Below are 19,645 nucleotides of genomic sequence, written 5' to 3' on the forward strand. Positions count from 1 at the left end.
TTATTAAAAAATTTGAAAAAAAAAAAAAAAAAAAAAAGCTTAAAAGTGATGATAGCTCTTTGGCACTTCTACACGCAACTCAAAAGTCAGATTTTGTATACAGACTATATAGAAAGGGATGTTGTTTTACCATTTCAAACATTTTAATTCAAAAATTAATTTGATATAAAAAAAAAAAAGTGTGAGATAGCTGTGGAAAATTAAAATAAAAAAGAAAAAGAAACAATGAGTAACGACTAACGATATTCTTTTTCTTCCTTTTATCGTTCATTATTCTTACTCTTTGGTTTTTTTTTTTGGTATATAAGAGCAGCAAAGCTCAAAAAGAGAAACTTGCTGCCCTTAGTAGAACAAATTATATATACATATATGGAAATTCTTACTGTGATTTACCCTTAACAGTCGAATTCTTCATCAATAAAGTGGAGATCAAACCTACTATGAGTGATGGGAAAAAATGTGTGTATGAACATCTTAGAGGTAGGAGTTTAGCGAGCTTCAAGCATAGTGATGGTGAGTTCGTTTACAGAATTAGCTCCTCCACTGGTTGATGGGTCTCCACTGTTGTAACTTCTCTTCATAATGAATGCTGGTTGTTTTGGAGATGGAAGAATTGAATCATTGCTCAACATGAAAACGACAGTGGACATGGTTGGCCGATCTACTGCAGATTCTTGGACACATAACAGTCCAATTTGGATGCATTTCAGTACTTCATGTTCACGATACGATTCACCCAGTTGTACATCAACTATCTCCAAGGACCTGCCATCTTTCCATAGCTCCCAAACCTAGAATTAAATTAAACCGCCATTTATAGAATGATCAAAAAGATAATTAAAAGATTAATTAATTTCTAATTAACTTACATATCCAACCAAATTTGAAGAAGTAGCCTCTTCATAATAGCTGCTGTTTTTTCTGCCAGTGACTATCTCAATTAGTAGCACCCCGAAACTATAAACATCGGATTTTACAGAAAATAGGCCTTGCATTGCGTATTCCGGTGACATATAACCACTGCAGTAACACAAAAATAGATATATGCTTCAGCAATCTGAAAATGGGAAGAAACTCCAAGGACTATACAAAAGATGCATTTGAATCCATTATGTAGTGTAGAATTTATGTTTTACAGATGGTACTACTTACTATGTTCCAACGACTCGATTTGTATTCGCTTCAATTTGATCAACTCCGAATATTCTAGCCATGCCAAAATCTGAAATTTTTGGATGCATCGATTCGTCTAGCAGAACATTACTAGCCTTGAGATCTCTATGAATGATTCTTAATCTTGAATCTTGATGAAGATATAAAATCCCTCTGGCAATCCCACAAATAATATTGTGGCGAGTCGACCAATCTAACAATGATCTTTTCTCTTCATCTGGACGAGAGTAAATAGAATTCAAAGATCAATATTTTAAAATTCCTAATTTAATTAATTGGAGAAAGTATACAGAATGTGATGACATACCAAAAATGTAAAAGTCCAAGCTTTTATTTGGTAGATATTCGTAGATTAACATCTTTTCTCGGTCTTTTATACAGTAACCTAGCATTCTCACAAGATTCCTGTGTTGGAGTTTTGCTATTAATGAAACTTCATTCTTGAATTCATTCGACCCTTGTCCAGAATGCTTTGACAATCTTTTAACTGCTATTTCCTTTCCACCATGTAATGTACCCTGAGAAATTAATCAAATCCAAGTAATGCACTTCAGGCTCAGATTTCATGTTCACCGGGAAAAAAAGAACTTGTAATTGAATAAATATTTTGACAGTCTGTTGATTATTTAGCTACCTTATAGACTGAGCCAAAACCACCTTCTCCAAGCTTGTTAGAATCTGAGAAATTATTTGTAGCAGCAGCTATGGCACTCAAATCAAAGTGTGGTAAATCTAAAATTGCACCTTCATCACTCCCCTTTCCACTTTCAGAATCTCCCAAGAATGTTGGACTTGCGGTGAAGCTAAACAAAGATTTGCTACGTATGTCGCTAGCTGTATCAATGATAATCATCATAATTAAGTGAAGATTAATTTGCTTTATGAGTTCAACTTGAAGAGAAAAGTCAAAGAGTATTTAATTTTTGCTTACCTCTTCTTTTCCTTTTCACCAAACAGTAAGCCAGGTAGAGTACAAGAAATAATGTTAAAGCAACAGAAGCTATAATTATTGCTTCCAGTCCCTCCTTCGAAACTGGGCCTTTAGACTTGCTATGTTTAGCTGTAAAAGTACGAGGAAAGTTACATAAACATTAATGATGTCATGAACATTTGAAAATAAAACAAAAACACGTAGTATCTGTTTGTACATTTTGAAGGTGAAGGTGTAATTTCTTTCTAATAATAGAGCACAAAGGTCTTTTATCCTCTCAAAATGTCCAACTTGTGTTCTTGCTCTTGCCAAAATCGACATGGATTACCATTCCATACAAGATATAGTTTCTAATTAATATCATTATAAATAGAGTATTTAATGCATATAACAAAGAAGTTGGTTTGAAAGTAGACGTATACCTAATTCAGCTGCATCCACTCGCACGTATATGTCCTGTCCCACACTTGAGTAAGTTCTTGTATCAACCAAATCTCCAGACCATGTCAAGCATCCAATCCCCGTCTCATCTGCACTTGCATAAGCCGTGCAAGAACAATTCTTCAAGCATTCTTGCTCACACGCTTTCAAGTTCATGCTCATGTTCGCATGTACCATTCTTGTATCAGGAACCCTCACCCGTTCCAACTTTACGAATCCTTCTCCGCTTTTACACGTGGACACCCCATCTTTCCTTACACAACCGCCCGACCCGTCTCTCAAATACCAGTCGCGTGGTGATTTGGGTTCGAATCCGGGTAAGCACTTGCATATGAAGCTATCAGAATCATATGGATCGCAATTACTATTTGCCCCGCATTCTCTAAAGTTATCGCATTCTTCTTTGGGATCGGACCAAAACGTAACCCATCGACGGTCGCGACCATTCCACGTGGCCCGTTGCACGATTCCTGATTCATTGATCATCATTCTTGAGAAGATTGATGCATTAGAAATGGTAATACCATACATGATTGACACCTCATCATTATTGTTCACAAAACTAACATTGAAGATGTAATTACGTGTCATCTCGGGTACTCCGCTCCATCTATGCCCGGTCCATGGGCCGCCCCGCCACAACGGGTCCAAACCCTTATAGAGAAATAACTGAGGATATCCAGTGGGATCAATTCTGTAGAAAATATTACCAGTTGCAGGATCATCTTTCGATTTCCAAGATGAAAGAAACCATTCCTTTCCAGTTCTTCGGTTCAGTCCAAGCTTCATATAAGGAAGTAAAGTGTCGGTGGGATAGTCAAAGCTTTCCCATAACACGGCACCGTTGCTATCTCGTTCAACCAAAGCGAGATTTCCTGAATCCAGAAGCTGAGCCACGGAATTGTTCGTTGATGATGAAGAAACATTGGTGGACCAGAGAGGAAGAGTTTGGTTTTTCTCATAGAGGACGAGAGAACCTCGTTTATCGATTGCAAGTACGCCGGAGGAATCATTGATAGGATTATCTCTGTTTGCCACCCAGATGACGCTTCTTTCTAGAACTTTGTAATACCAAATTCCGACGTAGCGAAGTTTGGAATTTCCAGGGCTGAAGAACCCTAGTTGGAAGACTTCGCCACTAGAGACTAAAAATTCACCGTCTTTGATAGGGTGGGCTGGAGTTATAGTGTCAATAGATGTGCAGAGTTGGGAAATGAGGAAAAGAAGTGATATGGTGAGAGAAACTATGGGTTGATTCATGATAGATTCGAGAATGATAACACTTGGTAGCTGGTGAAGCTAATTGGAGAGGGAGGGAGACGTGAGTATATCTGTCTAGTGTGTGAAGCGCAGTTGAGGTTTTAAATGAGTGGAACCACCTAGTTACTAATTATTGGTTAATTAGAAAAATCTTTCGATTGGAACATGGGAAGGGAAGCCATAATAATAAATTAAAGAGGAAGGACCAGCTCAAACCACTGAAGTTGAGTGGACAATCGTGGAAGACATTTGTTTGATTTGATCGGGTAAAGCAGTGCACTGAACGAGTCTTGTGATTTACTGCCTTTGTGGCTGTAGAAGCCAAAACATGCCTGTTTCTTTCTCATACAGTCCAGAAAAAAGACTTCTTGTTTAAGTATTCGTCCAGTAAAGGAAATTAAAAAATCTACTACTACGTATGACTTTGGATGGACTTTTGTTCCAATTTCCAATATATAATTATTGTTTTGCCCATATTTTCTTTTCAGTGTATTTTTAAATAAATATTTGTCTTATCCTTCCCGACCCGTCCATGGAGTTACTATCAATTTTTTATGCAAATTGTTGTCTGGTCATTCAAGTTAAAATTGAAAAATCACTTCAGCGGTCCAATGATTGACCAAGAAGCCCTTTTGCAACAAAACCCAAATCTGATTTTCAATTTTGACTGACTGATGACTAGCCTAATATGAGACCACTCATCCACTAAAAGATTCAACAATTCATACTAAAAAATTAACTGTCACAATTCCTAGATTATTATATTTTTAATTTAAATAATTGAAATGATCAAATTAAAAAGGTTGACCACAAATTATGCCATAAAAATTTATGTTACCGTTTAAAAGCCCGTGTAACAGAAATCGTAAAAACCATTTACCTAGCTCCGGCAGCCCATATTAAGCGACTAGGCCCATAATCGACTAAGTCCAACTACATACCGAATAGCTAATCACAGAAAAGCTCATACATCGGTCATGAACTCGTGATCTTCCCGACGCGAAATATCAAATATCACTCTCCCACCAATTTTCAGACCGGGAAGGAAGAGCAAATTCACCATCCAGCATAAGAATAGCGGGTATCATGTTTGGTTTCGATCGCAGATTGGATAGAAAGAGAGAGGAAAGAACTGGAATTTACATCCAAAAATCAATTTTTCTTTCTTTTTCCCAATTTTCCATAACTGGAACAACTGAGATAGCTTAGTAGATATCAGAGGAAAGAACGAAATTTACTGTCAAAATGACAACAGTTATGGAGGAATTATGAAATTCCCAAAAAGGCTGCGTCTGGTAAGTTCTCATTGCTCTTAATTATTTGTTCTAAAGTTCTGATCTTGAATCCAGAATTTTAATAGACTGTCTATCATATAATGTAGGTTAATAATTACTTTGATTACAATTTACACCAAATCGGTGAGAGAGCCTACAATCTTTATCGGGTCACGGAGCTAATAAATTGTAACTTGATAATGGAAGATGATCCTATCTCTTCTCCTACTCCGAATGACATAGTGTCGCCAGGATTAGGTGTTTTGAAAGTAAAAGCTGGTTCTTTTGGAGAGGGGAAATTTATTTCACTGCTTAACATCAAAACAACTTCTGACATTGTTGGTCTGTACACTGCATGTTCTTGAACGCATAAGAGCCCTATTTTGAGTGCATCTCCTGGCTTCATGGAGAGGATATGACTTTTCCAGTGATGAATCAACTATCTCCAATATTCTTTCTTCTATCCACTGCTCCCACACCTGTTGGGTTCAAAGCATTAGCATGCAGATGATGAACTATCAAGTGTAACTTCAATAGCTTGTAAACAACAATATCTAAAACTACAAGTTTCCTTCACTTACATGTCCTAGCAAGCTCAAGTAAGAATCCTCTTGGTGAAAGTCATTGCTCTTCTTGCCACTCAAAATCTCCAATAATATGACCCCAAAATATCTCTAATTCTTTCACAATTGACTTTTTTTCACCTAAGCTAATAGTTAAATAGTTCAAAACTATGTACTTAACTTTTATACTGTGCATGATGAGAAGGTTCCAAATTGTCAGTTACGTATATGCCATGTAAATGTAATGTAATTTATTTGACTCCCCTTTTGTTTGTGATAATTCGTCGAAAGATTATTCAATATTGGCTGAATAAACATCAGATCAGATTGGACTCGACCAAACACAAATTTGCATTTTAGTCATGTCATAATTAAGCATTTTCTTTTGACTTTCATGGAGATTTTTTTACACAATAGTCTTGAATCTCGAATCTTTAGTCCTTGATAAAAAAAGGAATAAATGGAATAGATTAGGGAAATAAAGCAGAATTTCAGACCGCACTTGTCATGGTATTTTTACAAATACATCATGATTTAATCAGAACAAAGTCATAATATACAAAAGAAAAATGCTGGAAGATAAGTGAAAATCTATAAACTCGTATATCATTTTAGGGCTAGAGCAGTGATTTTGAGATTCATAAGCTTGTACAAAGCTGATCTGAAGTTTTGGACTTGAATCCTTTACGAAATGGTAAACGGATTTCCTATATATTTGTGTCAGAGTCTATTAGGAAGAATTCCTGTAGCAAGAATTTACTTGCAAATAGTGAGAATCAATTATCCTTAGCGAGCTATAAAATCAGTAACTGTAACCTCATTCGTAGAACTTGACTCTTCCTCAACTACTCCAAATGAGTTACTGTTGCTGCTAAATTCTCTAAAAACAAAAGCTGGTTGTTTTGGAGTTGGAAGAGGTGTTTCACTGCTCAACATTAGGACTACTTCCAACATCGTTGGTCTGTCCATAGCATTTTCCTGAACACATAACAGTCCAATTTGAATGCATCTCGAGACATCATTAGGATTATATGATCCCTTTAGTGATGGATCAACGATCTCTGATACACTACCTTCGCACCATAAATCCCATACCTGCAACAGAGAATGAAGCATTAATGTAAATTATATTACCTTAGAGCTATACTGTCCAAAAATATTCTCACTTACATGTCCTATCAAGCAAAAGCAAGAATCTTGTAGTTTAAATTCGTTGCTTTTCTTGCCACTTATAACTTCCAGCAATATGACCCCAAAACTAAAAACATCGGATTTTACTGAAAACTTTCCAAACACTGCATACTCTGGCGACATATAGCCACTGCATAAAACAATTGCTGAAAATAGAGTTAGGATCTGTCTCAATTTATTATTAGGTATTCACAGTGATAAAGTATTGTTACATCTTATACTTACTATGTTCCAACCACTCTATTTGTCTTCTCTTGAATTTGATCAGCTTTGAATATTCTAGCCATGCCAAAATCTGAAATTTTTGGGTTCATATCTGCATCTAATAGAATGTTGCTGCTCTTTAAATCTCTATGAATAATTCTCAACCTTGAATCCTCGTGAAGATACAAGATTCCTCGAGCCATCCCAGTTATAATATCAAAACGTTTCCTCCAATCTAACTCCAACCTTCTTGTTTGATCTACAACAAGATTTTGGATTATTTATTTATTGAAATTTTGGCACATGAATCATATATACAATGGAACATTTACAATCTGGGAACCAGTTCAATATTGGATGATGGATGCATAGAAACACTAACCAAAAAGAAGTACATCCAAGCTTTTATTTGGCAGATATTCATAAACTAACATTTGCTCTCCTCCCTCAATGCAGCATCCGAGAAGTTTCACAAGATTTCTATGTTGAAGCTTTGCAATTAGCATGACTTCATTTTTAAATTCTTCTATTCCTTGCACTGAATTTCTAGATAGTCGTTTTACAGCAATCTCTTGCCCATTAAATAGCTGACCCTGAAATTATGTCTGCAACTGTCAATTTTCTTTGGAACACCAAACCAATCCTAATTTGTTCATGAAGAATCTCAAACTGATAGATTGAAGTAAGAACATAAAAAACAAAAGCACTTGAGAAACTAATTTAGCATTCAGAAATTGCATAAGAGAGAGTCTACCTTGTACACTGAGCCAAAACCACCTTGGCCTAGTTTGTTGGCTGGAGAGAAGTTTTTAGTGGCAATAACTATGGTGCTAAGATCAAAGAATGTTACGTCTGGAGGACGGCTACTTCCCCCGATTTCACGTGCCACCAAAGTGTTTTTGTAATAGATTGAACCACTGATAGGATCAAAGATTCTGTTTTCCAGTTTGTTCTTCATCGCTGTCCTTGAACAAATTGAAAACAAAAGCTTAATCTAAGGTCTCTGCAGTAGGTTTTGGTCATGTACAGAACTCGTGAAAAAGTGAATTTAGTAAAAGATCAGTTTGGTTCTTACCTTTTCTCCTCTTCTTAAGCCACAAATAAGCAAGGAAGAAAATAGTAAACCATGCTGAAGCAATAGATAAAATCAGAATCTTCAGCTCCTTCTTTCCAAAAGCATTTGATTTTCTTGCATTCTCAGCTGCAACAGAGGGAAAAGAATACTAATTCACTATGGCTTTGAATCAAGAGAAAAGAAACAGTTGGTTTTGTCTATGATACTGATTTTTATAAATTTGGGTTTCACATTTCAGAACTAGTGTCAAGCAGGAATATATTTACCTAATTCAACTGCATCAACACGAACATACAGATCATATGTTTCATCGATATGCTCTACTGTGTCCCATAATTGCCCATACCAAGCTAAACAACCACTTCCTTTACCAGCAAAATCTATGCTTGCATATGCAGTGCACGAGCATTTCTTCTTGCATTCCCATTCACAAGCCATTCGAGTCGTATTCATGTCCACCCAAACAGCAACTGAAGTATCAGGAAGCTTAACATTTTCCACTTTAACAAATCCTTCTCCATGTCCACACAATAAAGAAGGATCTTCACGCTTCCTAATACACCCTCCTGATGCATCTCTTAGTTGCCATTCCCTTGGGAACTTGGGTTCAAACCCAGGTAAACAAGAACACTCGAATTTATCTGGAGTGCTAGGAGCACACTTACTAGAAGCTCCACAATTCCCATACAAATCACATCTGTATTCTGGTACAGACCAGAACTCCTTCCACTTTCCATCGTTATTATGCATTCTTAGCCACTTAATAAATCCTGAATTGTCCACTACTGCTCTCAAGGTGGAAGAAGCATCGAGCATATGATAAGTAAATGATATTTGGTCTTGATTATTAACAAAACTCAAATTGTATATATCCGAGAATATTCTCCATGGCCATGGGATGCTTCGCCAATGGGGTCTTGAGTCTTTGTAAAGTATGAACTGTGGTGAACCTCTTGTGTCTAACACAATTGAGTAATCTCCGGTACTTGGGTCATTTTCTGATCTCCATGATGTCGGAATCCAATATTGTCCGGATTTCCGATTCTGCCCCACATGCATTCCTGGTAGTACGGTATTGGTGGGATAATCAAAGCTCTGCCACACAATTTTTTTACTTTTCCCCCGGAGCAACACCAAATTTCCTGAATCCAAGAGCTGAAGCACAGAAGCATCTGATTCAGAACTTTCCAATGTTACATTTATAGACCATACAAGAACCCTTTGAGCAGGATCACTATAAAGAACAAGGTTCCCATATTGATCGATTGAGAGAACACCAGAGGAGCCACTGATTGGGTTGTTTCTGTTTGCCACCCATACCACAGATTTTTCTGAAACTTTATGATACCAAATTCCCAGATATCTATACCTTGAATTGCCCGGACTAAAGAACCCAAATGCGAAAACATGGCCCTTGGAAACTAGAAGGTCCCCTTCTTTGAAGGTCTGGTTCCTTGTAATGTTATCTAGGGTAAAGCATGATGAGAGTTGAAAGAGAAGAAGCAAATAACAAAGAAAAGTTTCTATAGAAGCCATTGCCATGATGTTTTCCAATGTTAGAACTTGATCTTAATGTTTACTTGGTGGAACTGGAAGCTGTCCTTGTCGAAAGAACGATTTCGCTCTTTCTCTGGAAGTTCACTTGTTTGATTAAATATTATTCTATGCCAAAATTTCCACAAATCTCTTTTCCCTTTCATACATCATTTGCTTACCTACCTCATTTCTTAATTAATATTGGTCAATTTCGATAGTCTACCCATCTTTTCTTTGTATTATTTATAGGAATTGGAAAGACGTGTGATTATTAAAGACTGGGAAATAAAAGGAAAAGCTGTAGAGTCCATAAGAATTAAAAACACACCAAGCTGAAGTTACCACAGAAAGAACCTTGAACATTACAAAACTACAGTCAGAAATTTCGACGAAATCATCAGTAGTTGTTGGACTCTTGGCTTAAAAGTATTGCTAGAATTGGAAACAGTTCCAATAATGATAAAGTTGAGTCCTCAAGAATCTCTGTTTATAGAAGGAAAAGAAACAAAAATTCAACCTCAAACGTATGAAAAGTAAACAACCCCATTTTTTAAAGCGTTGGACTTCAATTCAATGCATTAAAATAAAAAGATAGTTATTATACCCCTTCATGAAAAATTCGACGTCTGGTCAAACTTCTCTGTGTTGTTGCAGATTGACGTTCGGGCCTATTCACGCCGGGAGATTGTTGGGCTTTCGAGGGAGATAATTGGGCTTTAAAGCTTGATTTGGGTCAGATTGGGTTTCATGGGTTGTTGGGCTCTTTTACATAAACCTTTGATTCGTTCTTTTTCTTTTTTCAATTTTAAGCCTACACAAACAATGTTTTCTAGTTGTGGTAATGAAAAATTTCCGTTTATCACATTTTAAATTTCAAGTTCGCAAAACGGTCTGCACCATATAAAAGCTGCTTGGGTACTGTGTGTGCGTAGGAGAGTGGAAGAACTTCTGCTGGTGCTAGGCTGCTAGCATCGTTGTCTGTCATTTGGTAGCAACCCAGATGTTTGATGTTTTGTCTGTTTGAGGTCATGGAGATTCGAGAGGCTCTTTTGGAGGTTCCAACATTTAACTATGGAAACACCTTTCATAGAAACTTTCAAGAAAATATCATAGGTGGAGCCGCGGGAAAGTGCAAACCTTGCAATTGACGGCACAGAAAAATACTAACAGAAACTCAGTAGGTATTGAAGAAGCTGCGGGCAAATATCACACATTTCATGGAGGATCTCTCAAATTCCCAAACAGCTCCATCGGGTAAGTTTTCATTTCTATCAGTTATTCGCTCTAAATTACCGACCGTGAATGTCCAAAAATTTATTTGCTTTGCTAGTTGTAACCCAAAAATAATTAAAGCTATGCCGCGCATTTTTACTCTTCTTCCTTAAACCAAAACCAAAGTTTCCTCAATCCTAGACTCGAGCCCTAGAGCTGTAACAATAGCTCCTTTTTTGTCCCCTTTTTTTTTTTTTTTTTTTTTTTTTTTTTTTTTTTGGGGGGGGGGGGGGGGTGTTTAATAGAGAGTATTAACATTAATAACTCAGTAAATATATTATTGAATTATATAATTTCCTGCGCAGCCACTCTGAGGGAACAATAGAGCAAAATGAAAAATCCATAAACTCATATACCTATTTTGTGCTGAAGTAATGGTTGTAAGATCCATAAGCTTATATATATTACAAAGCTAGTGCAGAGTTTTGAATCCTCCACTGTGAAATATGTTGTTGTCTGGGAAATTTCTTATATATTTGTATCAGAGTCTACTAGGAAGAATTCCTGCAGTTAAAATTTAAATTCAAACAATGAGAGTCAATGTCCTTAGCGAGCTAAGAAAGTAGTGATTGTAACCTCATTTACAGAACTTGATCTTTCCTCCCCTGCTCCAAATGAGTTAGTGTTGCTGCTAGATGCTACAAAAATGAAAGCTGGTTTTTTTGGACTAGGAAGAGCTGTTTCACTGCTCAACATTAGAATAACTTCAAACATAGCGGGTCTGTCTATAGCATTTTCCTGAACACATAACAGCCCAATTTGTATGCATCTCAACACTTCATGAGGAGGATATGATCCCTCCAGTGATGAATCAACTATCTTCAATACATCATCTTTGCTCCATAACTCCCATACCTATAACATAGAATGAACAGTTAATATATAAATTATATTACATTGGGGCTATTGTTTTTAAAAATATTCTTTAACTTACATGTCCTATCAAGCAAAAGGAAGAATCTTCTTGTTTAAAGCCATTGCTTTTCTTGCCACTTATAATTTCCAACAGTATGACGCCAAAACTAAACACATCAGATTTTACCGAAAACTTTCCAAGCACTGCATACTCTGGTGACATGTAGCCACTGCATAAGAAAAAAATATTGAAAGTGGACTTTTTTTTTCTTTTGATCAGCAAAATAAAGTAATTTTATTAGAAATCCAGGAAAAATTTATCAAACTAACTGGACTTAATACCTATTGCAATTCCTTAATGGTAATCAAGCATTGTAGTATCTTGTACTTACTAGGTTCCAACTACTCTATTCGTCTTCTCTTGAATTTGATCAGCTCTGAGTACCCTAGCCATGCCAAAATCTGAAATTTTTGGGTTCATCTGAGCATCTAATAGAATGTTGCTGCTTTTTAAATCTCTATGGATAATTCTCAACCTGGAGTCTTGGTGAAGATATAAGATTCCTCTACCAATCCCAGTTATAATATTGAACCGTTTCTTCCAATCTAGGACTGACCTTCTTGTTTGATCTACAACAAGATTTTCAATTTTATCATTGTAACTTGTAATATATACACCTGAATCATATTTCTATGAAATATTTACAATAAGAGAACCAATTCAATGCTGACCAATTGATGTACTAAAAGACTTACCAAAAAGAAATGAATCCAAGCTTTTGTTTGGCATATATTCATAAATTAACATTTGTCGTTCTCCCTCAATACAGCACCCAAGAAGTTTCACAAGATTCCTATGTTGAAGCTTTGCAATCAACATGACTTCATTTTTAAATTCTTCTATGCCTTGACCTGAACTTTTGGATAGCCTTTTTACAGCAAGTTCTTGTCCATTAGTTAGCTGACCCTGAATCATGTTTTCAACTTTCAGTTTTCTGTGAAAAATCAAGCCGAAGCTATTGCGCTCACTCAGAATCTCAAAATAACATGGCAAAGCAAGCACACAGAAATATACGAACTTAAGAAAACAATTAGGATTCTGATATTATATAGAGACTTCACCTTGTAGACTGAACCAAAACCACCCTTGCCTAGTTTGTTTCCTGGAGAGAAGTTGTTAGTGGCAACAACTATCGTGCCAAGGTCAAAAAATGTAATGTCTGGAGGATGGCTATTTCCCCTGAGTTCATGTGCCGCCAAAATATTTTTATAGTATATAGAACCTCTAATAGGGTCAAATACTTTGTTTTCTGATTTGTTCTTGATTCCTGTCCTCAGAAAAGATTGAAAACAAAAGATTAATCTGAGGGTCTTTATGATAGGTTTCAATGGTGCAGTAAGAGCAGTTCAGTCTCTTACAAAACCTTGAAGTAACATTCTTATAATGATTGTATAGAGAGCTTGTAACGTGAATCTTGTGAAAGGTTAGAGCTACTCTTTAGAACAAATACACGTGGAAGTCAATCATAATGCAAATGAGGTCTTTTTTCTCCTTACCTTTTCTTTTCCTCCTAAGCCACAAATAAGCAAAGAAGAAAACAGTAATCCATGCCGAAGCAATAGACAGTTTTAGAATGTTCAGCTCCTTTCCAAGAAAAGCATTTGATCTTCTTGCATTCTTAGCTGCATCAGTGTGAAAAGAAAGGGGGGAAATGGTAACTTGAATTCGGCTTTGAATCAAGAGGATAAAAGATAAGACGAGAATAGTAACACAACCACAGCAAAAATGGCATTTCTGTTGGAGTGGGTTTATTTTTCATGGCATAATACTGTTCAGGTTTTACTATATGATCACTATTGTTGACAAAGTGTTTCACATTTCAAAGGCTAAGCAGGAAGTCATATACCTAATGTAGCCGCATCAACACGAACATACAGATTGAATCTTTCATCTATATGATCTACTGTGTCCCATAATTTTCCATACCATAGCATACATCCACTTGCTCTCCCAACTATATCTATTCTTGCATATGCAGTGCATGAGCAATTCTTGCTGCATTCTTGTTCACAACCTGTCCGACTTATATTCATGTCCACCCAAATTGCAGTTGATGTATCGGGAAGCTTAACATTTTCCACTTTCACAAATCCTTCGCCATGCCCACACAGTAAAGAAGGATCCTCCCGCTTCCTAATACACCATCCTGATGCATCTCTTAGATGCCAATCTCTGGGAGATTTGGGTTGATAACCAGGTAAACAAGAACACTCAAATTTATCAGGATTGCTAGGGGTGCACTTACTTGAAGCACCACAATATGCATACACATCGCACCGGTGTTTAGGCACGGACCAAAACTCTTTCCACTGGCCATCATTATTATGCCACCTTAGCCACTTGACAAATCCTGAATATTCCGCTACTCCTCTGAAGATAAAAGAAGTATCCAACAAATGGTAGGAAAAATATATCTCGTTTTGATTGTTAACATATGTATAATTGTATATATCCAAGAATGTTGCCCATGGCCATGAGGTGCCTCGGCAATAGGGTCTTGAGGCCTTGTAAAGAAAGAACTGTGGCAAGCCTGTTGTGTCTAACATGAGTGAGTAATCTCCAGTACCTGGATCATTTGCTGATCTCCATGAAGTTAGCATCCAGTGCAGTCCTGTCTTCCGATTCAACCCTAATCTCATCCCTGGTAGCTGCGTATCAGTGGGATAATCAAAGCTCTGCCACACAATTCTTTCACTTGTACCTTGGAGCAATACCAAATTTCCTGAATCCAAGAGTTGAAGCACAAAAGCATCTGAACCTTCCACTGTTATGTTTGCAGACCATACTATAACTTTTTTATGAGGATCACTATAAAGAACAAGGTTCCCATATTGATTGATTGAAAGAACACCTGAGGAGCCAGCGATAGGATAGTTCCGGTTTGCGACCCATATCACAGATTTTTCTGAAATTTTATGAAACCAAATTCCAAGATATCTATTGGTAGAACTACCAGGGCTGAAAAACCCAAATGCAAATTCATTACCCATGGAGACAAGTAAGTTTCCTTCTTTGAAAATTTGTTTTGATGTAATTTTATCAAGGCAAGTGCATGATGTGAATTGGAAGAGTATAATCAAATGATACAGGAACTTTACCGTATCAGCCATGCTGTTTTTTCAGCGATTCCGTTTTCCCCCTCGGGCTATATTCTTGAATGTTTGCTTTTCGAAGTTGTTCTTTTTTTTTCCTCATCTCGCGCTTACTTGTTTGATATTTAATATTAATTTTTCTTCAAAATTTTCTTTGAACGAAATTTCCTCACATTATCCTTGAAGTCGTCAATTACTTAATCTATCATAATGGTTAGAATTCTACCAGATATTATTATTCTGTGATGTGAACTACGGTTTGTTCCCTTAATAATGTGACTTTGTTAATAGTATTGAGAAAACGAAGATATGAAAAAAAAAAAAAAAAAAAAAAAAGAAAAGTAATGGGACTGTCAATTTCAAACTGACGTGATGATATGAAAAGCAAAAAAAAAGACATTTGATAAAGTTCAGGTCAAACTTTTCCAATGTTGCAGAAGGGTTGAGGTTAGCACATAAACTGCAAATTGTGACGGGAGTACAATTCTGTTAAACCAAATTATGTTTTCTTGACCAGCGACGCAACAATTTCTTTTTCTTTCTAAGAAAATAAATTTTTGAATGGAAAGGAAATCACAACATCATGCTGAATGTGAATTCGGATTTTGAATTTTTTTTCTTTCAAATTAGAAACGCCTGTCTTATTATTATTGTTTTTGGCCAACCGCACCGCGTGTTTCCAAATTTAATTGCTAATCCCAAATTCATTATCTCTTCTGCCTAATTTAATTGCTGTTTGGAAAATGATACGTCGTTTGCTATAGTGAAATGAAAATTTTAGGTCTCCAGTAAAAAGATTAGACGATGTTGGTGAATGGCAGGTTATTGAAATTCCGGTTTCAGTCGGCTGCTAACTACAACAGAAAACGTCTGTAAATCATTGTAGAACACCTAAACTCTTCATTAAAATTTACATGGAAAGTCTTGAAATCATTAGCGAGCTACAAAAGCAGTGATTGTAACCTCATTTACAGAACTTGATCTTTCCTCCCCTGCTCCAAATGAGTTATTGTTGCTGCTAGATGCTATAAAAATGAAAGCTGGTTTTTTTGGACTAGGAAGAGCTGTTTCACTGCTCAACATTAGAATAACTTCAAACATAGCGGGTCTGTCTATAGCATTTTCCTGAACACATAACAGCCCAATTTGTATGCATCTCAACACTTCATGAGGAGGATATGATCCCTCCAGTGATGAATCAACTATCTTCAATACATCATCTTTGCTCCATAACTCCCATACCTATAACAGAGAATGAACAGTTAATGATATTACCTTGGAGCTATTGTTTCTAAAAATATTCTTTAACTTACATGTCCTATCAAGCAGAAGGAAGAATCTTCTTGTTTAAAGCCATTGCTTTTCTTGCCACTTACAATTTCCAACAGTACGACCCCAAAACTAAACACATCAGATTTTACGGAAAAATTTCCAAGCACTGCATACTCTGGTGACATGTAGCCACTGCATAAGAAAAAGTATTGAAAGTGAACTTAATACCTATTCCAATTCGTTCATGGTAATCAAGCACTGTAGTATCTTGTACTTACTAGGTTCCAACTACTCTATTCGTCTTCTCTTGAATTTGGTCAGCTCTGAGTATTCTAGCCATGCCAAAATCTGAAATTTTTGGGTTCATCTCAGCATCTAGTAGAATGTTGCTGCTTTTCAAATCTCTGTGGATAATTCTCAACCTCGAGTCCTGATGAAGATATAAGATTCCTCGACCAATTCCAGTTATAATATTGAAACGTTTCTTCCAATCTAGGACTGACCTTCTTGTTTGATCTACAACAAGATTTTCAATTTTATCATTGTAATATCTGCACCTGAATCATATTGCTATGGAACATATGCAATACGAGAACCAATTCAACGCTGACCAATGGTATAAAAAGACTTGCCAAAAAGAAATGCATCCAAGCTTTTGTTTGGCATATATTCATAAATTAACATTTGTTGTCCTCCCTCGATGCAGCACCCAAGAAGTTTCACAAGATTCCTATGTTGAAGCTTTGCAATCAACATGACTTCATTTTTAAATTCTTCTATGCCTTGACCTGAACTCTTGGATAGCCGTTTTACAGCAACCTCTTGTCCATTAATTAGCTGACCCTGAAATCATGTTTTCAACTTTCAATTTTACTCGTTCAGAATCTCAAATTAACATGCCAAAGCAAGCAGACAGAAATACATGAACTTAAGAAAACAATTTAGATTCTGACATTATATAGAGACTCTACCTTGTACACTGAACCAAAACCACCCTTCCCTAGTTTGTTTCCTGAAGAGAAGTGGTTAGTGGCAGCCACTATTGTGCCAAGGTCAAAAAATGTTATGTCTCGAGGATGGCTATTTCCACCGAGTTCATGTGCCGCCAAAGTATTTTTGTAGTATATGGAACCATTAACAGGGTCAAATACTTTGTTTTCTGATTTGTTCTTCATTCCTGTCCTCAAAACAAATTGAAAACATAAGCTTAATCTAATGTATTTACAATAGGTTTTAATGGTGCAACAGGAGCAGTTCATCGCTCAAAAAACCTTAACTAACGCTCTTATACTGATTGTATAGAGAGCTTGTAAAGTGAATTTTGTGAAAAAAGTTAGATATCTAATTCTACTCTTTAGAAAAAAAAAACATAAGGTCTTTTTTTCTTCCTTACCTTTTCTCCGCCTCCTAAGCCACAAATAAGCAAAGAAGAAAACAGTAATCCATGCTGAAGCAATAGACAGCGTTAGAATATTCAGCTCCTTTCCAAGAAAACCATTTGAACTTCTCTCATTCTGAGCTGCATCAGTATGAAAAGAAAGGGGGAAGAGGTAACTTGAATTTGGGTTTGAATTAAGAGGCTAACAGATAAGACAATACTTGTAACAGAATCAAGGCAAAACCTAGCATTTGTATTGAAGTGGGTTTTACTCTATGATCACTATTTTGATATAAGTAGTGGTGTTTCACATTTCAGAGCTAAGCAAGAATTCATATACCTAATTCAACCGCATCCACACGAACATACAGATTGAATCTTTCGTCAACATGATCGAGTGTGTCCCATAACTGTCCATACCATAGCAAACATCCCCTTGCTCTTCCAACTATATCTATTCCTGCATATGCAGAGCATGAGCAATTCCTGCTGCATTCTTGTTCACAACCTTTACGACTCACATTCATGTTCACCCAAATTGCAGTTGAAGTATCAGGAAGCTTAGCATTTTCCACTTTCACAAATCCTTCACCATGCCCACACAGTAAAGAAGGATCCTCCCGCTTCCTAACACACCCTCCCGATGCATCTCTTAGATGCCAATCTCTTGGGGATTTGGGTTGATAACCAGGTAAACAAGAACACTCAAATTTATCAGGATTGCTTGGGGTACACTTACTAGAAGCACCACAATTTGCATACACATCACATCGGTTTTCAGGGATGGTCCAAAGCGTTTTCCACTGGCCATGATTATTATGCCACCTTAGCCACTTGACGAATCCTGAATGGTCCACTACTGCTCTCGTGATAAAAGAGGTACCAACCAAATGGTAGGAATAATATATTTCGTTTTGATTGTTAACGTACGTATAATCAAATATATCCAAGAATGTTGCCCATGGCCATGGGGTGCTTCGGCAATACGGTCTTGAGGCCTTGTAAATAAAGAATTGTGGTGAGCCTCTTGTGTCTAACACCAATGAGTAATCTCCACTACCTGGATCGTTTGTTGATCTCCATGAAGTCAGCATCCAGTGCAGTCCTGCCTTCTGATTCAACCCTAATCTCATCCCTGGTAGCAGCGTATCGGTGGGATAATCGAAGCTCTGCCACACAATTCTTTTGCTTGTACCTTGGAGCAATACCAGATTTCCTGAATCCAAGAGCTGAAGCACACAAGCATCCGAACCTTCCACTGTTAAATTTGCAGACCATACTAGAACTTTTTGGTGAGGATCACTGTAAAGAACAAGGTCTCCATTTTGATTGATTGACAGAACACCTGAGGAGCCAACAATAGGATAGTTCCTGTTTGCTACCCATATCACAGATTTTTCAGAAACTTTATGAAACCAAATTCCAAGATATCTATTAGTAGAACTACCAGGACTGAAAAACCCAAATGCAAATTCATTGCCCTTGGCGACGAGAAGGTTTCCTTCTTTGAAGGTTTGGTTTGATGTAATTGTATCAAGACAAGTGCTTGATGTGAATTGGAAGAGCATAATCAAATAACAAAGGAACTTTTCTGTAGCAGCCATGGTGTTTTTCGGTGGTTACGTTACCCCCTTGGCCATTTTCTTAATGTTTGCTTCCAAAAGAATTTTTTTCCTTGACTCCCTCATTTTCTCGTTTGATATTGATATTTAATATGATTTTTTATTCATATTTTCCATCAAAAGAAATTTCCACACGTTAACCATGAAGTTTGTAACCTGTCATAAAGGTCAGAAGTCTACGCGTTTTATTAATAGATATTCTGTGCGCTTCTGTGATGTCAACTGCGGTTTGTTCCCTTAATGCGACTTTGTTAATAATATTGAAAAAAAAAAAATGGAAAATTCAAACTGCAATGTTCATAATGATATGAAAAGAGTCTGAGATTTTGATGGACTTCAGGTCAAACTTTTCCAATATTGCAGAAGGGTTGATTTTAGGACAAACTGCAATTTTCTATTTTTGTTAAACCGAATTGTCTTGTCTTAATTATACAATTGAAAATTT

General features: G+C 36.6%; 4 protein-coding genes and 2 long non-coding RNA genes across 10 annotated transcripts; 2 read left to right on the forward strand and 4 right to left on the reverse strand.

Annotated features, from left to right (window-relative positions):
* Nucleotides 1–230: 230 nt before the first annotated feature.
* On the reverse strand, nt 231–4,177 carry LOC105649421 (G-type lectin S-receptor-like serine/threonine-protein kinase At1g11410). The gene is made up of 7 exons (XM_012236057.4): nt 2,527–4,177; nt 2,105–2,233; nt 1,808–2,007; nt 1,481–1,691; nt 1,153–1,390; nt 870–1,020; nt 231–791 (listed from the first exon to the last, which is right to left on the reverse strand). Exons 1-7 carry the CDS (start codon nt 3,803–3,805, stop codon nt 489–491), a joined length of 2,511 nt encoding a protein of 836 aa, XP_012091447.1. The 5' UTR covers nt 3,806–4,177; the 3' UTR covers nt 231–488.
* Nucleotides 4,178–4,751: 574 nt separating this feature from the next.
* On the forward strand, nt 4,752–5,942 carry LOC110011044 (uncharacterized). Its single transcript, XR_002286124.2, has 2 exons — nt 4,752–5,100; nt 5,187–5,942. It is a non-coding gene; the product is annotated as an uncharacterized LOC110011044 (long non-coding RNA).
* Nucleotides 5,943–6,083: 141 nt separating this feature from the next.
* On the reverse strand, nt 6,084–9,803 carry LOC105649420 (G-type lectin S-receptor-like serine/threonine-protein kinase At1g11410). 2 transcript variants are annotated; one of them, XM_089716708.1, is made up of 7 exons: nt 8,379–9,803; nt 8,113–8,238; nt 7,792–7,997; nt 7,420–7,630; nt 7,059–7,296; nt 6,813–6,963; nt 6,084–6,737 (listed from the first exon to the last, which is right to left on the reverse strand). In XM_089716708.1, the coding sequence occupies exons 1-7, from the start codon at nt 9,652–9,654 to the stop codon at nt 6,429–6,431; spliced, it is 2,517 nt and encodes an 838-aa protein (XP_089572834.1). In that variant the 5' UTR covers nt 9,655–9,803; the 3' UTR covers nt 6,084–6,428. The 2 variants fall into 2 exon arrangements, 1 of the variants encoding a protein (XP_089572834.1); XR_016318973.1 differs by having other exon boundaries at nt 6,597–6,737; nt 6,813–6,979.
* A 181-nt stretch (nt 9,804–9,984) lies between these two features.
* LOC149492295 (uncharacterized) lies at nt 9,985–14,958 on the forward strand. The gene is made up of 2 exons (XR_016318975.1): nt 9,985–10,902; nt 13,887–14,958. It is a non-coding gene; the product is annotated as an uncharacterized LOC149492295 (long non-coding RNA).
* LOC149492296 (G-type lectin S-receptor-like serine/threonine-protein kinase RKS1) lies at nt 11,339–14,946 on the reverse strand. Of its 2 annotated transcripts, none has more exons than XM_089716709.1 (7): nt 13,683–14,946; nt 13,333–13,458; nt 12,898–13,103; nt 12,532–12,742; nt 12,168–12,405; nt 11,855–12,005; nt 11,339–11,775 (listed from the first exon to the last, which is right to left on the reverse strand). In XM_089716709.1, exons 1-7 carry the CDS (start codon nt 14,944–14,946, stop codon nt 11,467–11,469), a joined length of 2,505 nt encoding a protein of 834 aa, XP_089572835.1. In that variant the 3' UTR covers nt 11,339–11,466. The 2 variants fall into 2 exon arrangements, with proteins under 2 accessions (XP_089572835.1, XP_089572836.1); XM_089716710.1 differs by having other exon boundaries at nt 12,898–13,076; nt 13,309–13,458.
* Nucleotides 14,959–15,799: 841 nt separating the features above from the next.
* On the reverse strand, nt 15,800–19,244 carry LOC105650126 (G-type lectin S-receptor-like serine/threonine-protein kinase At1g11410). Of its 3 annotated transcripts, none has more exons than XM_037641651.2 (7): nt 17,919–19,244; nt 17,594–17,719; nt 17,172–17,377; nt 16,833–17,043; nt 16,479–16,716; nt 16,242–16,392; nt 15,800–16,170 (listed from the first exon to the last, which is right to left on the reverse strand). In XM_037641651.2, the coding sequence occupies exons 1-7, from the start codon at nt 19,180–19,182 to the stop codon at nt 15,862–15,864; spliced, it is 2,505 nt and encodes an 834-aa protein (XP_037497579.1). In that variant the 5' UTR covers nt 19,183–19,244; the 3' UTR covers nt 15,800–15,861. The 3 variants fall into 3 exon arrangements, with proteins under 3 accessions (XP_037497579.1, XP_089572833.1, XP_037497578.1); XM_089716707.1 differs by having other exon boundaries at nt 16,479–16,751; nt 16,829–17,043; XM_037641650.2 differs by having other exon boundaries at nt 16,812–17,043.
* Nucleotides 19,245–19,645: the final 401 nt, after the last annotated feature.

The sequence above is a fragment of the Jatropha curcas genome, chromosome 11 (genome assembly GCF_041381405.1).
Source record: "Jatropha curcas cultivar XTBG-Jc1 chromosome 11, XTBG_Jcur_1.0, whole genome shotgun sequence".
NCBI classification, from domain to species: Eukaryota; Viridiplantae; Streptophyta; class Magnoliopsida; order Malpighiales; family Euphorbiaceae; genus Jatropha; species Jatropha curcas.